This window comes from Plasmodium fragile, assembly GCF_000956335.1.
Source record: "Plasmodium fragile strain nilgiri unplaced genomic scaffold supercont1.7, whole genome shotgun sequence".
Classification (NCBI taxonomy): Eukaryota; Apicomplexa; class Aconoidasida; order Haemosporida; family Plasmodiidae; genus Plasmodium; species Plasmodium fragile.
The window spans coordinates 45,746-63,383 of NW_012192587.1; the positions used below are offsets into that span (position 1 = coordinate 45,746).

A 17,638-nucleotide genomic window follows, 5' to 3' on the forward strand; every position below is an offset into this window, starting at 1 on the left:
GACCATAATTTTTTTTTTTTTTTTTTTACACATTCGTTTGCACACAATGGGGAAAACACGTATATTCTTTTTTTTTTTTTTTTTTTTTCTGAACTGTTCATACAAAATTGCAGTTTGTGTATATGTGTTAATGTTTGCTTAGTGGGTTTTCCTGGTTCCTGTTAAGGCCGAATTTTAGAGCTCCTTTGTGCTAATATTTCGGTTATGTTTTGTGTCGCATTGCGCTAAACTGTGCAGCTGAGTTGTGCTATTTGCGCTATTCTGTACCTTTTTTTTTGGTGTATTTTTTCTGCTTGCCCACTTTAGCGCAGAACTGTGATCAACAATTAGCTAGCTAAAATGTAACCTTATAAAAAAAAAAAAAAAAAAAAAAAAAAAAAAAAAAAAAAATTCATAGTGCAGGCAAAAGTCACAATTTACTTGTGTGCCTAATTGGGGGGAAATTCTCCATCCCCGTAAAAAGCAGCTCACACTGGTTCTGCTTAACATTTGGGATTAAGCCCCCCCTCCTATCCTATATGTATGATGTCCCCAACGGAGGTGTTACCTTTTTTCTTCACCTTATAAAGAGACTGAAAAAGGTAGAAAAAGTCGTCATGCGTTCTATTACATGAGCGTATAAAAGATGAAATGGACGTAAATCACTGCGTACGGCGCAGAGAAGAACGTGTCATTACTCTTTTTATGGCATTTAAAATGTCGCCATTTTAAACCAGAATATGCTAGGGAGACCAAACGAAGGCGTGCCTTCATTACGATTTTGCCAAATGGTTAAATCATCATTTGTTCCTGCTGAACCGCTGCCTCAGCGTGATGGAGGAAAAAGGGGCTTCGCTTTGGAAAAAACAAAAATTGTGTGTGTCACTCCATTTAGCGCTTTGCACAAAGTTGCCTTGTTGAAAAACCACATGCGTGAAAGCAAACCGAATGCCCTTTAATTTTACTCCATTATGTGAAAAGGCTGAGGGGGAGCACGTTTGCCAAGGGACAAAAAGCATGAACTGCCAACAGTGTATAGTCGCACATTTTGGGTATAATATAAAAAACTGTCTTTACATAACAATAATATATGACGTACAAAATGGAACCTATTTTTGTGGCAGCTTTGCTCTATGTATGCCTTTGTAAAGTGGAAGCGATTCACAAAACTGGAGTGTGTACAACGTTGCGCTATTATTTCTTGTCTCATCGCTTCATTCAATGCTGTTCCCAATTATTTCCCCTGTGTTCTTCCTGAAGAGCTCAGCCCCACGCTGCATATACCGCTCGGCGCAGCCCAGCCAATTCTGTATTAAAATAAAAATTTACTCAAAATGGGTAAGTCCTTTTGAAGGAAAAAAAAAAAATTAAATACGATTAAAAAGTGAAAACACATGTGGCGAAAATGAAATCAGCACGTGTGTTTGTCTTATCGGTTTTATGAAGAGGGCGCAGAAAAAATCATGTTAATTACTAAAAAAAAAAAAATAATAAAATGAAATAGCAAAAGGGTCAACAATGAAATGGGGAATAATCAAATGGTTTTAAGTTGATAGGAACGAAGTGAAGGTATGGCAATGAAACTGCAAATGAGTCAATCCTCCCGAAATTCGCTTACGTAAAAAAAAAAAAAAAAAGGGACAAAAATTTTACTGGGCAAATATGCATACATGGTGTGTAAATAGTACCTTCACTCGTAAACTCCTTATGAGGCGCACTGAAAGCAGGGTAAACGTTGCATAAGGAAAGCTGCTTTAACGCGCGCGCATAAACATTACAATTCGGAAAGGAAAAATGGAGCCAGTGCTGGGGAGAGGGAAAGTGGGGTGGCATATGCACAGAGCAGGGAGGAGTTAACAAAATGTATGCATGAGAAAGACACGTTGTCAAATCATGTGTGTGCAACCCTATATCTTGCGTATCGTGTCAACGCGTCGTTCATCATGAAGCGTCCCCCTCGCACATTTCTACATCGGGTCACTGTTCTCCGGCTCGTGGTAGCTCTCGAGACTCATCGAATCAATGAACTTGGTGTGATGCTTGCTCTTGTTGTACTTATTCATTTGGTCATGGAGCCAGACGTAAAATTCCTTGTTCGTGTTTAGCCGCTCACCATAAATGGTGTGGTAATTTTTGCACGTCTTGATGATATTCTCGTACATATTTTTCACAATTTTTTTAATAAAATAAGTGACCATTTTTATTGGCGTATACTTAAACTCATTTTCCACATGAACATATAGCTCCAGAACGGTGGAGTTTCCATTATTCAATGGGTATATTAAGAAGCATAAGTTGGCTGCCCTTTGTCTGTCCATTTTGGGTGTGGGTTCTGGTAACTGGCTATCGAGAAAAGTGACGTCTCTTTTTACTTTTCTGAATTTTAATTGGGTTTCTTTAACTTTTAATATTTCTTCATTTTTGTTTATGTTCAATTGTTCGCACATGTTTAGGTAGAACTCAATGTCTTTCTTCAGCTCCGGGGGGCACATGCAGCAGAGAATTAGGCATCCGAGTTCTTCCAGCGTGTTGGCGCCTGAAGGGGGGGGGAGGGGTAAAAAAAAACGGGGAAGAGAATTATATAAGAGGGCAAAGCAATAAAGCCGTAAAGGCATCAAGCCGCCCATCGGCTTATCCGCTCGTCGGCTTATCCGCTCATCGGACGATGCACTCACCCAGGCCGTACAACAGCGACTCCTTCTTCCCTATTATGGGGTACTCGTAGAGCTGCGACATGATGCCGCTTGATTTCGACAAGCCTTTGATTTTCTGCGAGGACGTCAGGAAGGGAACCCAGTGGGTGCTTAGCTCCGTTTCGCTCAGAATGGACAGGATCATGTTGACCTCGTAGGGAAGCTTCGCCCGTATATGAACAGAAACATTATTATCACTATCCACTCTGTGCCACAAATCTAAATATTTATCATTTTCCTTAATCCAGCCTTCTTTGTTTTGTTTCATTTTCCTAAAGTTTTTAAGTCGTCTTGAATATTTTTGAATAATTTTAACCATATGGTGATTACTTCCTTTTGTGTTTATGTTGTTTTCTTCTTTTGAATTTTTCTTCGTATCTGAAACTTTGCTGCTGTTCAGGATGCTGGACCCGTTGCACTCGTCGTGATACATTTTATCCACAATGACTTGACTCTCTCGTTTTGCTTGTTCCACCTCCTCGTCGTCCTTCTTGTTGCCGCTCGGATGATCGTCCGCTGGGCCCTCGTTTGGTTCTTCTGTCTCTTCGCCAGGGTCTTCACATGCATGATCGACAGATCGGTCTGCATTAACCTCACCGCTTTGCGCATTTTGCTCATGACCATGCACCTCACCGTGCAACTCACCATGCACTTCACCGTCCAAGCTGAGGCCCATGGCGGACAAGCCGCAAGCGGGGCCCTCATCGGAGTTTACAGCGACATGCTCGGCGGAGTGAGCCTCAGAAGATTTCCTGTCCATGTTCGCATTTTCCCCCGAAGTCTGCAAAGTGTTGTTGTCCACGCTGTTGCTCATCATGTCAGAGGATATGCTGTTGTTCTTGTCCACTGAAAAGTAGTATGAATAATCTTGAAGCACGCTCGTCATCTCATGCAAGCGAAAAAAATTTAAAATATAAAGCATTAAATGGACTTTTAATCTGTTCACACTATAACTGACATTCTTATCAGTGCAGTTCTCTTCATAATAGTTTGTTAACATTTGAACAACTTCTTCGTCATTCATTTTTTTGAAATAGCTGATATAATATTCTACGTACTTTTGTACATGAACGATTAACTTTTGCGCTCTGAAAAGTTTCTCGTCCGAAATGTACTCTTCAATTTTTTGTGAGAAATTTCTTAATTGTATGAAAATGACGTTTCTGTCAATTCTGCCTCCACTGATAAGAGGGTTTGGACTGACCAGAGGACTGATCTCGTAAGCAGAATGCTCTAAATTATTTTTTTCACTTGTGTGTGTGGACAGTAAGGATGAGGAAGCATTGAGGTTGTTTACACTTGCGTAATGTGACTCTTCTTTACCTGTGCTCATGAATTGTATGTTTGTGTCTTGTTGTTCTCCTTGCTCATGCTGCTCACTCTGCTCATTTTCGTCATTGTCGTCATTGCCGTCATTCCGCTCATTGTCCAGCAGGGTAGGGTTTTCTCCGTCTGGGAGTTCCCCTTCCATGGGGTCATTCTTGCTGTTGCAGAAGCCAATGTTAAACATGGTGGACATGTTCGTGTAACCATTCCTGTTGTTAGCGTCGCTTTCCCCAGGTGCGTCTTCCCCTCCCTGGGTGGAGTCGCATGGCTCGCCTTCACCACCGTGGTGAGAAGCCTTCCAACAGAAAATGCCGCTCGCCTTATTCGCGTCCACGGAATTAGGGGCCGAATAATCCTCCTCATGTTCATTACAAAAAAAGTTATTCTTATGACAGAAAAAGTTAGAAGTTTTGAACAACTCATTTGGGGGCACCGTTAATTCAGAATGTGTGTCTTCTTCATTTATGTAGTCCTTTTTTTGCATGCAGTTGAGATATTGGCAAAATGTGATCCATGCGTCATGCATGTCGCAATGCTGTGTGTTGTCTCCTTCTTCCATCGTGTTATCATCATGCGTGGACATGGTAGTGTCCTGATTTTCGTCAGGTGCTATCCCGTTGTGGTTTTTGCTTTCCACATGAATTACATCGTTCTGATCGTCCATGATGGGTCCTAACTCCTCAGGCGAGAAGTCTGCATTTTGTTCTTCATTGTCGTAGCGGTTATAGGCATGGAGATCATTTCGGTTGTAGGTGCGACTACCAGGGTTGTCATTTGCGTACTCGTCAGCGCGGTCATTTTCGTTGTTGCTATTTTTTCTACTCTTTTTATTTACTACATTTCTTCCTTTTGCTATATCCGTTTTCGGAGCGTGAGCTCGTTTGTTCCCCCTCCTTTCATGTTTTTTTGTTTTTTTTTTTACATGTGCACATGGGTTTTGTGCCACTTCGTTTTGGACCTCCATTTCGAAAAACTCCCTTTTCTCTCAGAGGCAGGTACTTTTTTAAAAGGAGTTCCCCTTTCACATTTATCTTTGGAGTTCTTTTTTTTTTTTTTTTTTTGTTTTCCACTCCCCGGCCCCTACGCGTTTGCTTCTTACAAATTCTACTACTGTGTGATGTTGCTCGATAATGGAAAAAGGTGTTGCATGCACCGCGCAGGTGTGAGTGATAAATTCGAGAGTGTAAAAAAGTTTTTTTTTTTCGCGTGAGGACAATATTTCTTTTTCTTCCTTTTATAAAGGTAATGTTTATGGAACTCTACCTTTTGCTAGAGTAATATTTCTCGTTCCACTTTTGTTGGCGACTATGTTTCTTTTTCCTTGCCGTTGCGCATCTCCTTCTGTTTGAAGGAATTCGTGCAATCTAGGTTGAAACCTTGGAACTGCTAGTTTTGGTTATACTTGGAAATATTTTAATGTGTTCTATCCTTTTTTTTTTTTTTTTTTTTTTTTTTTTTTTTTTTTTTTTCTCTTCCCTAAGTGGTTACAAAAAAATAAAATAATAATTCGCTTTTTTTTGTTGTTTTTTTTTTTTTGCACCGTGGTGTTTACCGTTGCACTTGCGGGCGATCACACATGTGCGTGCTACCTGGTTCCACTCAAACCGGTAATTAGGGGTTGCAAATCTGTTCTGTACCCGATGTGAGCACCACTCTTTCGCGCCCTATCGATCTTTCCTCCAACGATGTTGTGTTTACCGCTCCCTTTTTATTCTGCGGGCCTCGCCACTGCCACTTTTTATGTCAGTGGTGTGTTGCGGGTACGTGTGTCGCTCCGTGCAGTTCTGTTTGGTTTTGCTTGTTCTGCTTAGTTCTACTAAGATTTACAAAGTTTCACTCGGTTATATTTCGTTTTATTTTGTTCTACTTCGTTTTGTTCCTCTTCCCCGTTTCACCGCGGCGCTGTGTTGTTCCCTCGTGGCCTTTCTTTGTTACTTTTTTTTTTTTTTTTTTTTGTTTGCTTCCCCTATACCGTACAAGTGTACTTTTCCTTTTGTCGATTCTTCACACCCCACATGTTCATCGCACGTGCTGTGCACATGTACCTCAACTGTTAATCAAGACTGTGAAGAAATATTTACTCGCGAAGTGGTCACACATTTTTTTTTTTTTTTTTTTTTTTTTTTTTTTGCTTTCTACCTAACTCTGCAGAATAAATTTGGTAATTTTGACAAGTTGCTGAAATTGCTATTTTTTTTTTTTTTTTTTTTGGAGGGGGGGATGGGAGGATCCAAGTGGTTTAGTGGCGTTGCCTATGCTGCACTTCCTCCTTTGCGCCACGTTGAGCGGTTGTTCTATGAGGTTGTTTTACTTTACGCTGTTGTACTTTCCTTTCTGTTTCCTTTTTCCCTGCCACGTATTTTACCCCTGTCGTCGCTACGCGCTAGGTAACTGCAGAACGGTGTAAATCTTCTCAGTTTTATAAAAACTCTTGCTTGCAAAAAAAAGGGGACAAAAAAAGGTAACAAAAAAGGGACAAAACAGGTGTGACTTTCGATCCTTCCGTTTTGCCGCCCTCATAAAACACCCGCCTTACACCCGTGGAGTGGTGGCACGGGACAAGATATTGTCGCATTGGTTCGGTTTTGCGTCACCTTGTGTTGCCCCGCTTTTAAATTACTTTTTATCATATGGCCCCCCGCGGCGCCAGAACAAAAATGGGGACCGCCCCTCAACTTTCTAATTTAAAGCTTCACTGAAACAGTAGCCAAATTTAACAGCTTTAGGATGGTTGCCCCAAGTGGTGTGTAAATCTGTATTTGTGACAACAGGGGGCAATACACAATGTAAGAGTGTATGATTAAGTGCTTTGTCTGTTATGTTTTCATGTCGGCTTGGGTAAGGAAGGCTCCCTCTTACGAAATTCGAAGGAGCTGTTAATTTGGAACTCAATAAAAAGTACACAACCCTCGAAAGGGAAATATCTCTGTTCCCGCTTAGGTTGGAAACTTGTTCAGCTGTTCTCAAATGGGTAACATAATTGTGTGTGGTAGGACGAGGAGGAAGTTTTTTTCTAGCCTCGTACTTGGTTGCACAAGAAAGGAAAACGTCTTTTGTCCTGCAGCTCAAGATGATGCTGCTATAGCACAGGCGCTTTCCCCAAATGGTATTTTTTTTTTTTTTTGCCAAAGAGAACAACTTTTTCAATCGTTGAAAACAGGTAAGCAGCGGAGTGATGCATCAACAGCGTGAGACAAAAAAAATGGACGCACAAGACAAATGCGAAAGTGAAAATACATAACAAATGATATGAAGCCCCCAGTTTGGTAGACAAGATAAAGGGGAAGATAATTTGGGGAAATTTTCCTATTCACACATTTCCTCACAATAAGAGAGAGAAAAAAAAAAAAAAAAATCGGTAAGGGGGAAAAACATAACGACGTCGCCTTGTCACGACGCTGAATTATGCGAATGTGCGCAAGTATGGACATGTGTGTATACCTCTCCGTTGGGGTCTCACGTGCACGATTGTCCTTTTAGACAGTTTCCCCCTTGACGTAAGCATCCCTATGCTGGGCGCCTCGCGCCCTCAAAAAAAAAAAAAAAAAAAGGAAGAAAAAAAATAAAGCGAAAGAATGAGAGATGGAGAGAGAGAAAAAAAAAAAAAAGGAAACATTTTTACTTCCCCGCAAAGGAAATAAAACAAAGCATGAGTAATTACATATGCACAATGTAGTAAGGTCATTTAAAAAAAAAAATTAAAATTAAAAAATAGGATATCTCTTAAGTCCGCATGTTCGTATTAAACCATTTTGTTCATTTTTTTTGTCCCCCAAAATGCAAAATGCTCTCTCCACTTGAAAAAAAAACCTCTGAGTTCTTCCTGACATGCCATTCTTACGCTGCTACCCTTGTGTGTAGGTGTTAGAGCGGGAATATGTACCCTCCCCTTATTTGTGTCTTTACGAATCAGGGGTTCCCCCATGGGGAAGCAATAACAGTGCGGTTCCTTGCATGAACGTTGGTCCATCTAAGCCTACATAAGTAGTTCTAAGGAGACCTCTTAAACGCATCACAGCATTCCAGTTCAAAAAGACAAACGAAAAAAGCTTTCCATCTAGTTCCATATATGGTATAGAAGCCAACAGGACTGGGGGCGGACACTCGAGGCAGGGAATTTTAGTCCCCACTTGAGTTAAACTTCCTACTCTAACCTTGTGTTTTTTTATTTGTTGTTGACGGGAAGGCGCAAATGTCCCACGGTCCCTCGAGTTTGCTAAAAGTGGGGGAAAATGAAAGTTGTGGCGAAATGGTACATGAGTGGAGTGAAGATTTTTTTTCCAAAATTTCGCGACACCTCGATTGGCACACCCCTTGTCCCGGCACGACTGTGTATTATGTGTGGAAGGGGCGGATAACCTCCTACACATGGGGACGGACTCCCCACGAGTATGGGCCTACCCCTCGCCTCATGTTACTTACGTTTTCAAATTGTGCTTCCTTACGAAAAACGCGGGAACGACAAAAATGAGGAAAATGTGACTGCAGGGAGGAGAAAGGAATGAAATATATTAGACACTTCTCAAGTGCGGGTAGCTCCCCAGTGTAGATGTGAATGTGTGACGATGCGGAGGATGTACATGAACGCATATAACCAGCCACCTCCCACATGCACGCAACATGATAACAAATGTGTGTTGCAAAAATTTTCACAATGTGATAAAATACACTGCATGAGAAACTCACCCGAAGAAGTTTAAGTAAAACAGAATGGTAGAAATGCTTCTTATACAGAGGGATACAATTAAGAACATCAGGGGAAACAAGACGTAGTTGTAGTACTTGATGTTTTTTAACTGAAAATGGGGTAAGCAAAATGGAGGGGGAAAAAAAAAACAGCGGGATAGTCAACTGAAACCAACCCTGAATAGGAGGTACCACAGGGCAGCTCCACAGTGTCGTTTCATTTTAGCACTTAGACGAGTCAACTCCTTACGGCTATGGTTTGCACAATGAAAGGCACGTAGAAAAACAGTCTAAAGTAGGAGGCAGGAAATAAAATATGTATCATTTGTTCTGTGCTAACGTGGGCACATAGCAGAGTGGAAGCGGGAGGGAGGTAATTCATTGGACACCATTTTTTTTCTTTTTTCACCTCATGCTTGTGGGTCATACCACATTTGTGTCATTCACTCTGGTGGTCATTCTCATAACTAAGACACGAGAACGATGGCCACATGGTGTGGTTAAAAAAACTCTTTGCTCTCTTACATGGAGGAAAAAAAGAGGAAGGAAAATATCTACAATGGAAAGTAGAAGAAAGTTTCCATCAGTATAAGCGATGTATATAAAGTGGGCGTCTCTTCTTGCACACTTAACATGCGCCAAAAAAAAAAAAAAAAAAAAAAAAAAAAACTATGAGCGCTCCACGTCTTCACCAATGTTACCTGTTCGATGGATGCCAGGCGGGATCCCAGTATGACGCTTGCGATGACGGCACAGCTTAGGGAAGTCGAATCGAATATGTCTATATTTTCGTTCTTCCTATCGTGGTGATGTGGAAAAAAAAAAAAAAAAAACAGGCACTTAAGAGGTCATTTCGCTAACATCACTCAATTGTAACCACTTAGACACACGCACATCTATGCCAGACAACATGCGTGCATACCAAATAGTACACTCTCTCCTTACTCGTATATAAATCCGTAATTGTGAAACATAAGATGAATGAGCAGCAGCACTTGTGTTTGTAAAGAGGAAGGGAAAAAAAAAAAAAAACATGTCACATGCTTAACGCTTCTGGAAAAGGTAAAAAATTCTTATAATAGAAAAACGAAATAAATATGATGCATTCAAATACAAATGCTCATTTACGTATGGAAACCAGGTACACCGTGTTGTCGCTGTGCGTTTGAGTTAGGCTAATTAACACGGGGGATAGAATCTTCCGCGGAGAAGGAAAAAAGAAAAAAAGAACATATAATGTATGAATTTGTGTGCATGTAAATGTGGGAGGCAAATCAAAAGGTAAATCTATGAATTAGGGGGGAAAAAAAAATGTTACCCATATAATTCCAATAATAATTATGGTGTCTAAAATATTCTTAAAGGAGCCTATAAAGAGGTAAGGGGAAAAATATATGTATATATCCTTATTCGTATTTTTCTTTACATATTTATCTTCAGTTTTTTTTTTTTTTTTTTTCTTCCCTTCATCTTACATTTGATCGATTTATGGACTTGGTAAATTAGCACCTCCTTGAGTATAATGATGGTGATGTTGGCTGCGTATATTAGCCTGTGAGAGGGCGGTGAAGAAAAAATTGGGCGCATTGCTGAGGCGTTGCATTGGCCAATCCGTCCAAGTGACCATCTGTCCATCTGACCATTTGCTCATTTCGAGAAGAAGGCCTACCTGTTTGACGCTATATTTTTGTCAATGCAGTGGTACGCCAACAGGAGAAACAGCACGACGATTATTTGGTGATTCACGCACAGCACGCTGTGGCAGACATGGGAATACTTGTACTTGATCCCGACTGAGGGGGAGAGATGACCAAAGGATGCGAACAGAGCAACGAAGTGGAAACGGAAATGGAACGAAAGAAACAGGGAAGTGTCTAAAACATGTGATGCGAAAAGAACGGTAACATGAGCCCAGTCAATACGTTCTTATTGCACTCCACGATGGAACAGATCGAAGGGACTCTTTTAAAGCGATGCTTTAAGTTTTGCTTACAGTTTGTCAAGAGGGAGCTCATAAAACTGCTGTGCACATAGTTGTCCTCGTACCCCTGATCTTCATATAGTATTTTTCGCCATTTCTTTTTCCGCTTCATGAAAAAAGAGTAATCAAGCATGTGCGTGTGTATATTTTTACTCATGCGTTCATGTGCCTTTACACCCGTTCGGATAAGACAAAAATGTTGGAGTTCTCTTGGCAACTAATTGCCTCCTAATTGTGTAGCGCTCTAGTAGCCTTTCCACCTTTTTTTTTTTCTTTTTTTAATTTGATTCTTTCGAAGAAAAGCGTTATTTACCGTTCCACTTTTAGCAGTCCCATCCATTATGTGACTCATTCATAAAAGATATGAAGGTTTTTTTTTATAAAATATTGCTTGTTCAGGTAAAAAAAGGGTAACAAAAAAAAAGCTGACCTGTCCATGATCTTTTAGGTACACTTTCACGTATCACCATACACACGCACAATACATTTGAACATCCAAACGTTGTGGATTTGTCACATTGGGGTTAAGCAGATGGGGAAATGTGTTCAAATGTGAATGGCATTGTGGGTGAGTGTAAGTTTTTCCATAAAATACAGGTAAAGGAAGTTGCCATGGAGTTTCTTAACTCCAGTTATAAAGGAAAAATAATAATTGGGGGGAAATTATCCAAAAAAAAAAAAGTCCAATGTAGCTATTTTTCCTTTTTTTTTTTTTTTTTTTTTTTTATATATATATATATATTTATTGCCTGTTCATACATAAAATTACTCACTAAAATGATGTTTACACAATCGTGCTTTAATTTTTCCAATGTGCTCACGTGCATTTTCGTCGATTGTGCCGCTTGCGGTGCTCCGTCAGTCTCCACCTTTTTGACCCAGTTCAGAACAGAAAAAACAAAAACAAAACAGTCCAAACATATTTGTCCCGGTTTACATAAAATTGGGGATATGAACCAGGTAATGTTCCGAATCGTGTAACCACCCCAATGGGCATACACGTCATAGGAAACTCTTTCCCTTTTAAATGTACCACGTTATGTACACACCCATATGTGGCTCAAAAAGGAAGGGCAACAGGGCAGTGTAGAAATTGACCATGGTGACATAAAAGGGAACAAATGATAATTTTCCCCCACACAATATATGATCATGTTTGATTGTTCAATTGGGGAGAGTAGGGCAGACAAACATGTGCCACATTTGCTTAAATAATGTATCATTTGTGTTGCCCCTTTCATTGGTTGATCTAAAAATGGGACCTACATAAATAGTTTAATCGTCCCTAAATTGCCCCCAAACGCAGACACAAACTTTTGAGGAGAAAAAAATTGGACCGTGTGAGGGGTTATTACACCCAGTTCCTTTTTTACGAGACTTTTTTTTTTCGTATGTCCCTGAATGTGGGCTTCCTTCAAATGTCTATAATGGATCACAAGCTTGCCCTCCCGTTGGGAATCTCCCCATTCGAGGACACACGAAAAAGAAGGGGCTAATTTGTTTGCCAAAACGTGGGCGGGAGTTAGCCCAGTGGGGATTGACGTAAAGGTGCTCTGTGAGGGGAGGTCAGCGCAACTGCCTTAATTTGTGTGTATATTCTTATATGTTGCATCTCACGCAGAGCACGCATGGAAGCGGATACCGCACTTGCCCTTCTTCACTTCTCCTCCCCCCCTCGCTTTCCATCTCAAAAGGTACACGATCCACCGTATTCTCGCTCTGTTAATGCCCCCGCGCCTTTTTCCCCATGTTACGCACGCCCACTCGTCCATTAATTTTTTTTTTTTTTTATGGAGACAAAAAATTTGCTGCTTCTTCTCCAGTGGTGCTCGATTAATACGCATTAAAAATTTCCAAAAAGGGATAGAAATTGCTCGTGCTTCTTGAACCTTTTTCTAAAAGAAGGCGAAAACAAAAAAAAAAAATCGCACCAATTTTGTGGCAATTGAAGAGGGGCACATCAAAGCAGCCAAGTAGCGACGTAATAAACGCTTCGCACGAAGTGGTACAAGGGCCCACATAAATTGCCAAGGGAAAAAAAAGAAACCATTTTTATTTGTTATGGTTCACCCCGAAAGGCACACACTCACTTAGAAGATTTACCCCTGTCACGGGAACGTAGCAGAGGACAGTGCAAGCAGCCATTTGGCCTTTTAAGCGGAAGGCACACCCCTAAGCGCACATTTGTGTCCATGACCATATGCCCCGCGTGTGTTCCCCACAGTAATGTTCCTGGTGGAAAATATGTGCAGCCGCCACACACTGTGCTTTCAAATAAGTGAGGCGTAAATCTGTTTGTGTTTCGAAGTGGTGCGGAACCAGGCGCGCCCAGATAAAGACATAGATAGGGACACACCTCGGCACACGGGTACAGATAGGTGTACACCCCCTGATACTCACCCCCCTTGTTTAACCACTGAACCGGAGAGACGAATATGATTGTGCGAAAGAGATCCATCAACGGCACACCCGTTCAAAAGGGAATAGTGAACGAGAAGAAACTCCAAAACATCACGATAAAGAATTACGAAATTAATAGCAATGGAGAGAAGAAAAACTTTTTCGATTACTACGGGTGTATATACCCATTCAATATGCCAATAAGTTTATACAAGTACCCGCCCATTTTTGGGTACTGCAGTTTAAGTGACTTCCAAGAAATAGGAGCAAAGAGACTGGCCCTTTTGCAATTCCTGGACACCTGTACAATTAACGGGGAGGACGAAAAGGACACATTTAACTCAAAGGCGAGGATGGACAAGGATACCACACTTACCAGCAACAACAACGATAATAAATTTAAACAAATAAGACAAAAAATATTTGAATATAAATTTGGAATTCAGAAGATGAAAAATTACAGTAAAGAAGAAATGGAAAATATAATCATGACAGATTTATTATCCCACTACATCTTAAGAATAGCTTTTGCAAAAGACAAAGAAAAGCAACAGTGGTTTTTAAAGCAGGAATTAAAATTATTCATGTTTCGATTAAATGAATTAAAAAATATTAACGTACTGAATTCACATAACCTTGGGGAGAGCGAACGAGGATTAATTCATTTGTTAAAGAGAGAAAATTTAAATTATGAATATTTGTCCAAACCAGTTATATCATCCTTTGGAGCCAAAGATGAAGCATGGGAAAAATATACATCCTTCATCCCTAATAGAGATACCATAGAAAAGGTATTTAAAATTCCCTTTTTTCCAGATGCATATTTATTAGTGAAAGAGCACAAGGTGTGTGTTGATAAAGCTATCGCATATGTTCCAGACATATACCTAGACTCTATTTTAGTGACTCAATTTAAAATAACCATTAAGGAGTCCTTTAAACATTTAGATAAAAATGAAAAACTCCTACTTAATATACAAAATGATAGCAGAATATCTACCTTCCTGGTGGCACTGCCCAAAGCATACGTTGCAAGGGATTACAGGCAAAATTATGAACATACACAGGAAACTAGACTAATGCCACAAAATTTGTATAGTGTTTATAAGCAGTCCTTTCCCCCTTGTATGCGTAGAATCTTTGTTAATTTTATTAAAGAAAAACATTTGAAACATTGGGGAAGGCAACAGCTGTGGTTATTTTTAAAAGGGGCTGGTATGACACTGGAGGAAAATATACACACCAATCGATCCATATGGTTACAACCAGACAAATTCGATAAGGAGCATAGATATACTATACGCTATATGTATGGCAAGGAGGGGAAGAAGACAGATTTTAGCCCATATAATTGCTCTAAAATTATAAATAACTTTCCTGTTCCTTCAAGTGGAGACACGCATGGGTGTCCTTTTAAGAACTTTGACGAAGCTCACTTGAGGACCCTGCTCTTTTTCTTTGGGCTCACTGATGATCAGATTAAAAATATCATGCCTTTGAAAAAGAACAACGAATACCAGATGGCTTGCGTGAAGTTTTTCATGGAAATGCACCCCGGCTCGTCTGCCGACGGGGTGGGCAACCACCCCAACTCGTACTACATCGAGAGTAGGAAGTAAGCGCACGGAGGGGAAAAAAAAGGGCCACCCATAAGTTAGTGGTCTCAACTGCGGCGTAGCAACTGCTCTGTCGTGAACCTGCTTGGCCGCTAACTCACACGTTCATTTTCCCCCTGCGCAGGTACTACAAATCGAAGGCAACGAACGGGACAGGCGAAACGGGTGCGTAAAAGTTCGATAGGAAGTGGAACCCCCTCCCGCAGGTGCACATTTCGGTGCGGAAGCAATTTGGAATGGGGCTGCTACTCTCGCGAGGTCCAACGCGCGACGATCGCCTCATGCACTACGGTGGAGCCGTAGCACCGTGCCGTGCACCCTACGGGGTCGGCGCATGTGTGGAAAAAAAAAAAAAAAAGAGGCAAACGTGGGATGTGTAAAAACATCCTATACATGCTGAAAAGAGGACATCATGGAGCACGTGCAATCCCACTAAAGTGCACCCCATGGTGGTACAAAGCTCGCCGCCTTTCCCCTATGTCGTCCCTTTTTTGTGTGCGCGCTTATGGCCCCCTGGCGATGCAACCCAAATAACGTCCCTCCGGTTGGCAATTCAAATTAGACACTCACTGGGGCAATCTAAATAACGCCCCGTCAGTGGCAAGTCAAATTAGGCACTCACTTCGGGGTTGTCCTCAACGAGTTGGTTAATTTGATTTAATAACTGACGAAGCATCTGCACTTGTGAAAATTTCGACTGATCAGATTTTCCATTTTGCTGTACATTCTCCTCTTCCCCATTTTTGTCATTTTGGTCAAAGTTGGTCGAATGAGCCAATTGAGTATTCTCACCACAGGAGTCTGAAACGTGCTCACAATTTTGTAGAATTTTTTGGATGATAAATTTGCAGAGTACAAATATTTCTTTGGAGGATGAACTGTGGACATCCAAATCACAGCAACCAACCCCATGTTGACAAGCATCAATGAGCTTTTGATTAAAGGTTATCCTACCAGCATAGTCTACATTCATTTCCTTGCACATCTTATCGACCGTGTAATTAGAAACAAAAACGGACTGATACATATTTTCTATTATGCCCAAAATGGGTATGTTTGTTTTTTTGCAAAATTCGATTTCTTTTTTAACATCACAAATGGATAATATATGTGGAGTAGTAACAATTATGCATCCACTTAAATTATTTTTTAAATATGAACAGATGGTAAGATGTTCATCGCTAGTTCCTGGGGGCGTATCTATAATTAAAAAGTCTAAACTTTTCCAGTACACATCACATAAGAATTGTTTAATTAACCCATTTTTTTTGGGACCCCTCCAAATAACTGGGTCATCAAAATTTGGAAGTAAATATCCCACAGACATTATGGACAAATTATTTTTATAAATGGGAACCCATCCGTTCATGCTATAGTTGACATCACAGCTGACTGTTTTCGTTAGGACTGGGATGGACGGTCCACATATGTCAATGTCGAGAAGACCTACGTCATAGTTTAGGTAACATAATGAAAAGGCTAACTGTGTTGCTACTGTTGATTTTCCGACTCCTCCTTTTCCAGATAATACCAAAATTTTATATTTTACATTTTTTAAATTTTCTTCAACTTGATTAAAAATTTGATTTTTTTCCTTCTCCTTTTCTTTTTTCAATTCTGGATCGTTGCAAATTTTTCTGTTGGGACATCCTTCGCAAATTTTCGACTTTCCTGCTTGTTCGTTTTCCATACCCGGGCATCCGTCAGGTATGTCTTGCCCGTCCCCACGTCCACCACTCTGTGCATTGCTACTGTGGTGGTGTCGGCCATTTTGAGAATGACGCCCACACTTTCTCATTTTCCATTTCGCTATGGCTCTCTCAACCGTACAAACCAAACATTTTCGCACTTGCCTCCTGTTGACGAATAGGTAGCTTATCGTTAATCCTGCCAATGACCCAATCAGCAAGGGGATGGCGTTTCTCCTCGTGTACGCATACATGTAGGGCCACCTAATTGCTCTTCCTCAATATATATATTTTTTTCTCGATCTCTTGGCTAGTTAAGAAGCAGTGATATACACATGTAAGGGATAAATTGTGCGACTCACCATTTGTAGAGCCTCACTCTGCGGCTTGCATAGATGAATGGGTAACACGTTGATAAACGCTTAAACATATGAGTGAAAGCTACACCCCGCTGGAAAAAAAAAAAAACACTTTTCAATTTTGTTGCTGATATGGGGAGGGGAAATACAACTGTAGGGGCAGCGGCCATATCGTTTTTTTTTTTTTTTTTTTTTTTTTTTTTGCCAAAAATTGTCAATTTGTGTGCCAAATCCCGGAGAGTGTAGGTGTCGATTTGGTAACAGGATGATCCGGCAGTGCCTCCTTGGGGGCGCTTAAAAAAAAAAAAAAAATGACAAAGGAGCACATATGTAGGGGATGCCAACCCGTCACAACCATTTTGTGCAATATATGACGCATCCATGGACAGTTGGGAGTTTTCTCCCCAATAGGGGGAAAGAGGTGCCCCGTTGGTGCCTCTGTCATTTGTGCTGTGGCGACTGGTTAAGTAGAAGCAGCAGCTCCAGGAAAATAAACACCCCAGATGGATATCCTTCCCCCCGTTAAGCAGATTTCTCATAGCCCATTTATGTGTTAAAGAGTGGTAAGTGGTTTTTCCTTAAAAGGTTAGAGAGGGGGCAAGGGGCAAGCACAAGTGCGAGCTGCAGGGCGCGAAGTGGATGCAAAAGTGTATACAGCAAAAATGAGAATGAAAATAAATAGATGTGTAGCTAGCTGGTGAATTATCGGACAACCTTGAGGTGCCCCACCCCCGCCAACTGTCCCACACTCAACGGAAACAAAACTGTGCAGCCAGGACGCGCAGAGTTAGGGAAGACACAATTGGACCAGGCAGACGTAGCGCTACTTCGACATGGCCGTCTTCTCTCTGCGCGATAGAACCATGTAGAGGTGACTGCTGGACAAGAGCCCCCATATTCATGGTGGTCA

The 17,638-nt window shown here is 40.9% G+C and overlaps 4 protein-coding genes across 4 annotated transcripts; 1 reads left to right on the plus strand and 3 right to left on the minus strand.

Annotated features, from left to right (window-relative positions):
- Positions 1–1,946: 1,946 nt before the first annotated feature.
- On the minus strand, positions 1,947–4,962 carry AK88_00840 (uncharacterized protein; the record flags this gene model as incomplete). The annotated part of the gene is made up of 2 exons (XM_012478484.1): positions 1,947–2,515; positions 2,655–4,962. 2 exons carry the CDS (start codon positions 4,960–4,962, stop codon positions 1,947–1,949), a joined length of 2,877 nt encoding a protein of 958 aa, XP_012333907.1.
- A 3,185-nt stretch (positions 4,963–8,147) lies between these two features.
- On the minus strand, positions 8,148–10,798 carry AK88_00841 (uncharacterized protein; the record flags this gene model as incomplete). Its single annotated transcript, XM_012478485.1, has 10 exons — positions 8,148–8,214; positions 8,421–8,480; positions 8,685–8,794; positions 9,386–9,482; positions 9,630–9,678; positions 9,813–9,882; positions 10,003–10,052; positions 10,160–10,236; positions 10,354–10,477; positions 10,678–10,798. The coding sequence occupies 10 exons, from the start codon at positions 10,796–10,798 to the stop codon at positions 8,148–8,150; spliced, it is 825 nt and encodes a 274-aa protein (XP_012333908.1).
- A 2,302-nt stretch (positions 10,799–13,100) lies between these two features.
- Positions 13,101–14,854, plus strand: AK88_00842 (uncharacterized protein; the record flags this gene model as incomplete). Its single annotated transcript, XM_012478486.1, has 2 exons — positions 13,101–14,680; positions 14,806–14,854. 2 exons carry the CDS (start codon positions 13,101–13,103, stop codon positions 14,852–14,854), a joined length of 1,629 nt encoding a protein of 542 aa, XP_012333909.1.
- A 437-nt stretch (positions 14,855–15,291) lies between these two features.
- On the minus strand, positions 15,292–16,623 carry AK88_00843 (uncharacterized protein; the record flags this gene model as incomplete). Its single annotated transcript, XM_012478487.1, has 1 exon — positions 15,292–16,623. One exon carries the CDS (start codon positions 16,621–16,623, stop codon positions 15,292–15,294), a length of 1,332 nt encoding a protein of 443 aa, XP_012333910.1.
- Positions 16,624–17,638: the final 1,015 nt, after the last annotated feature.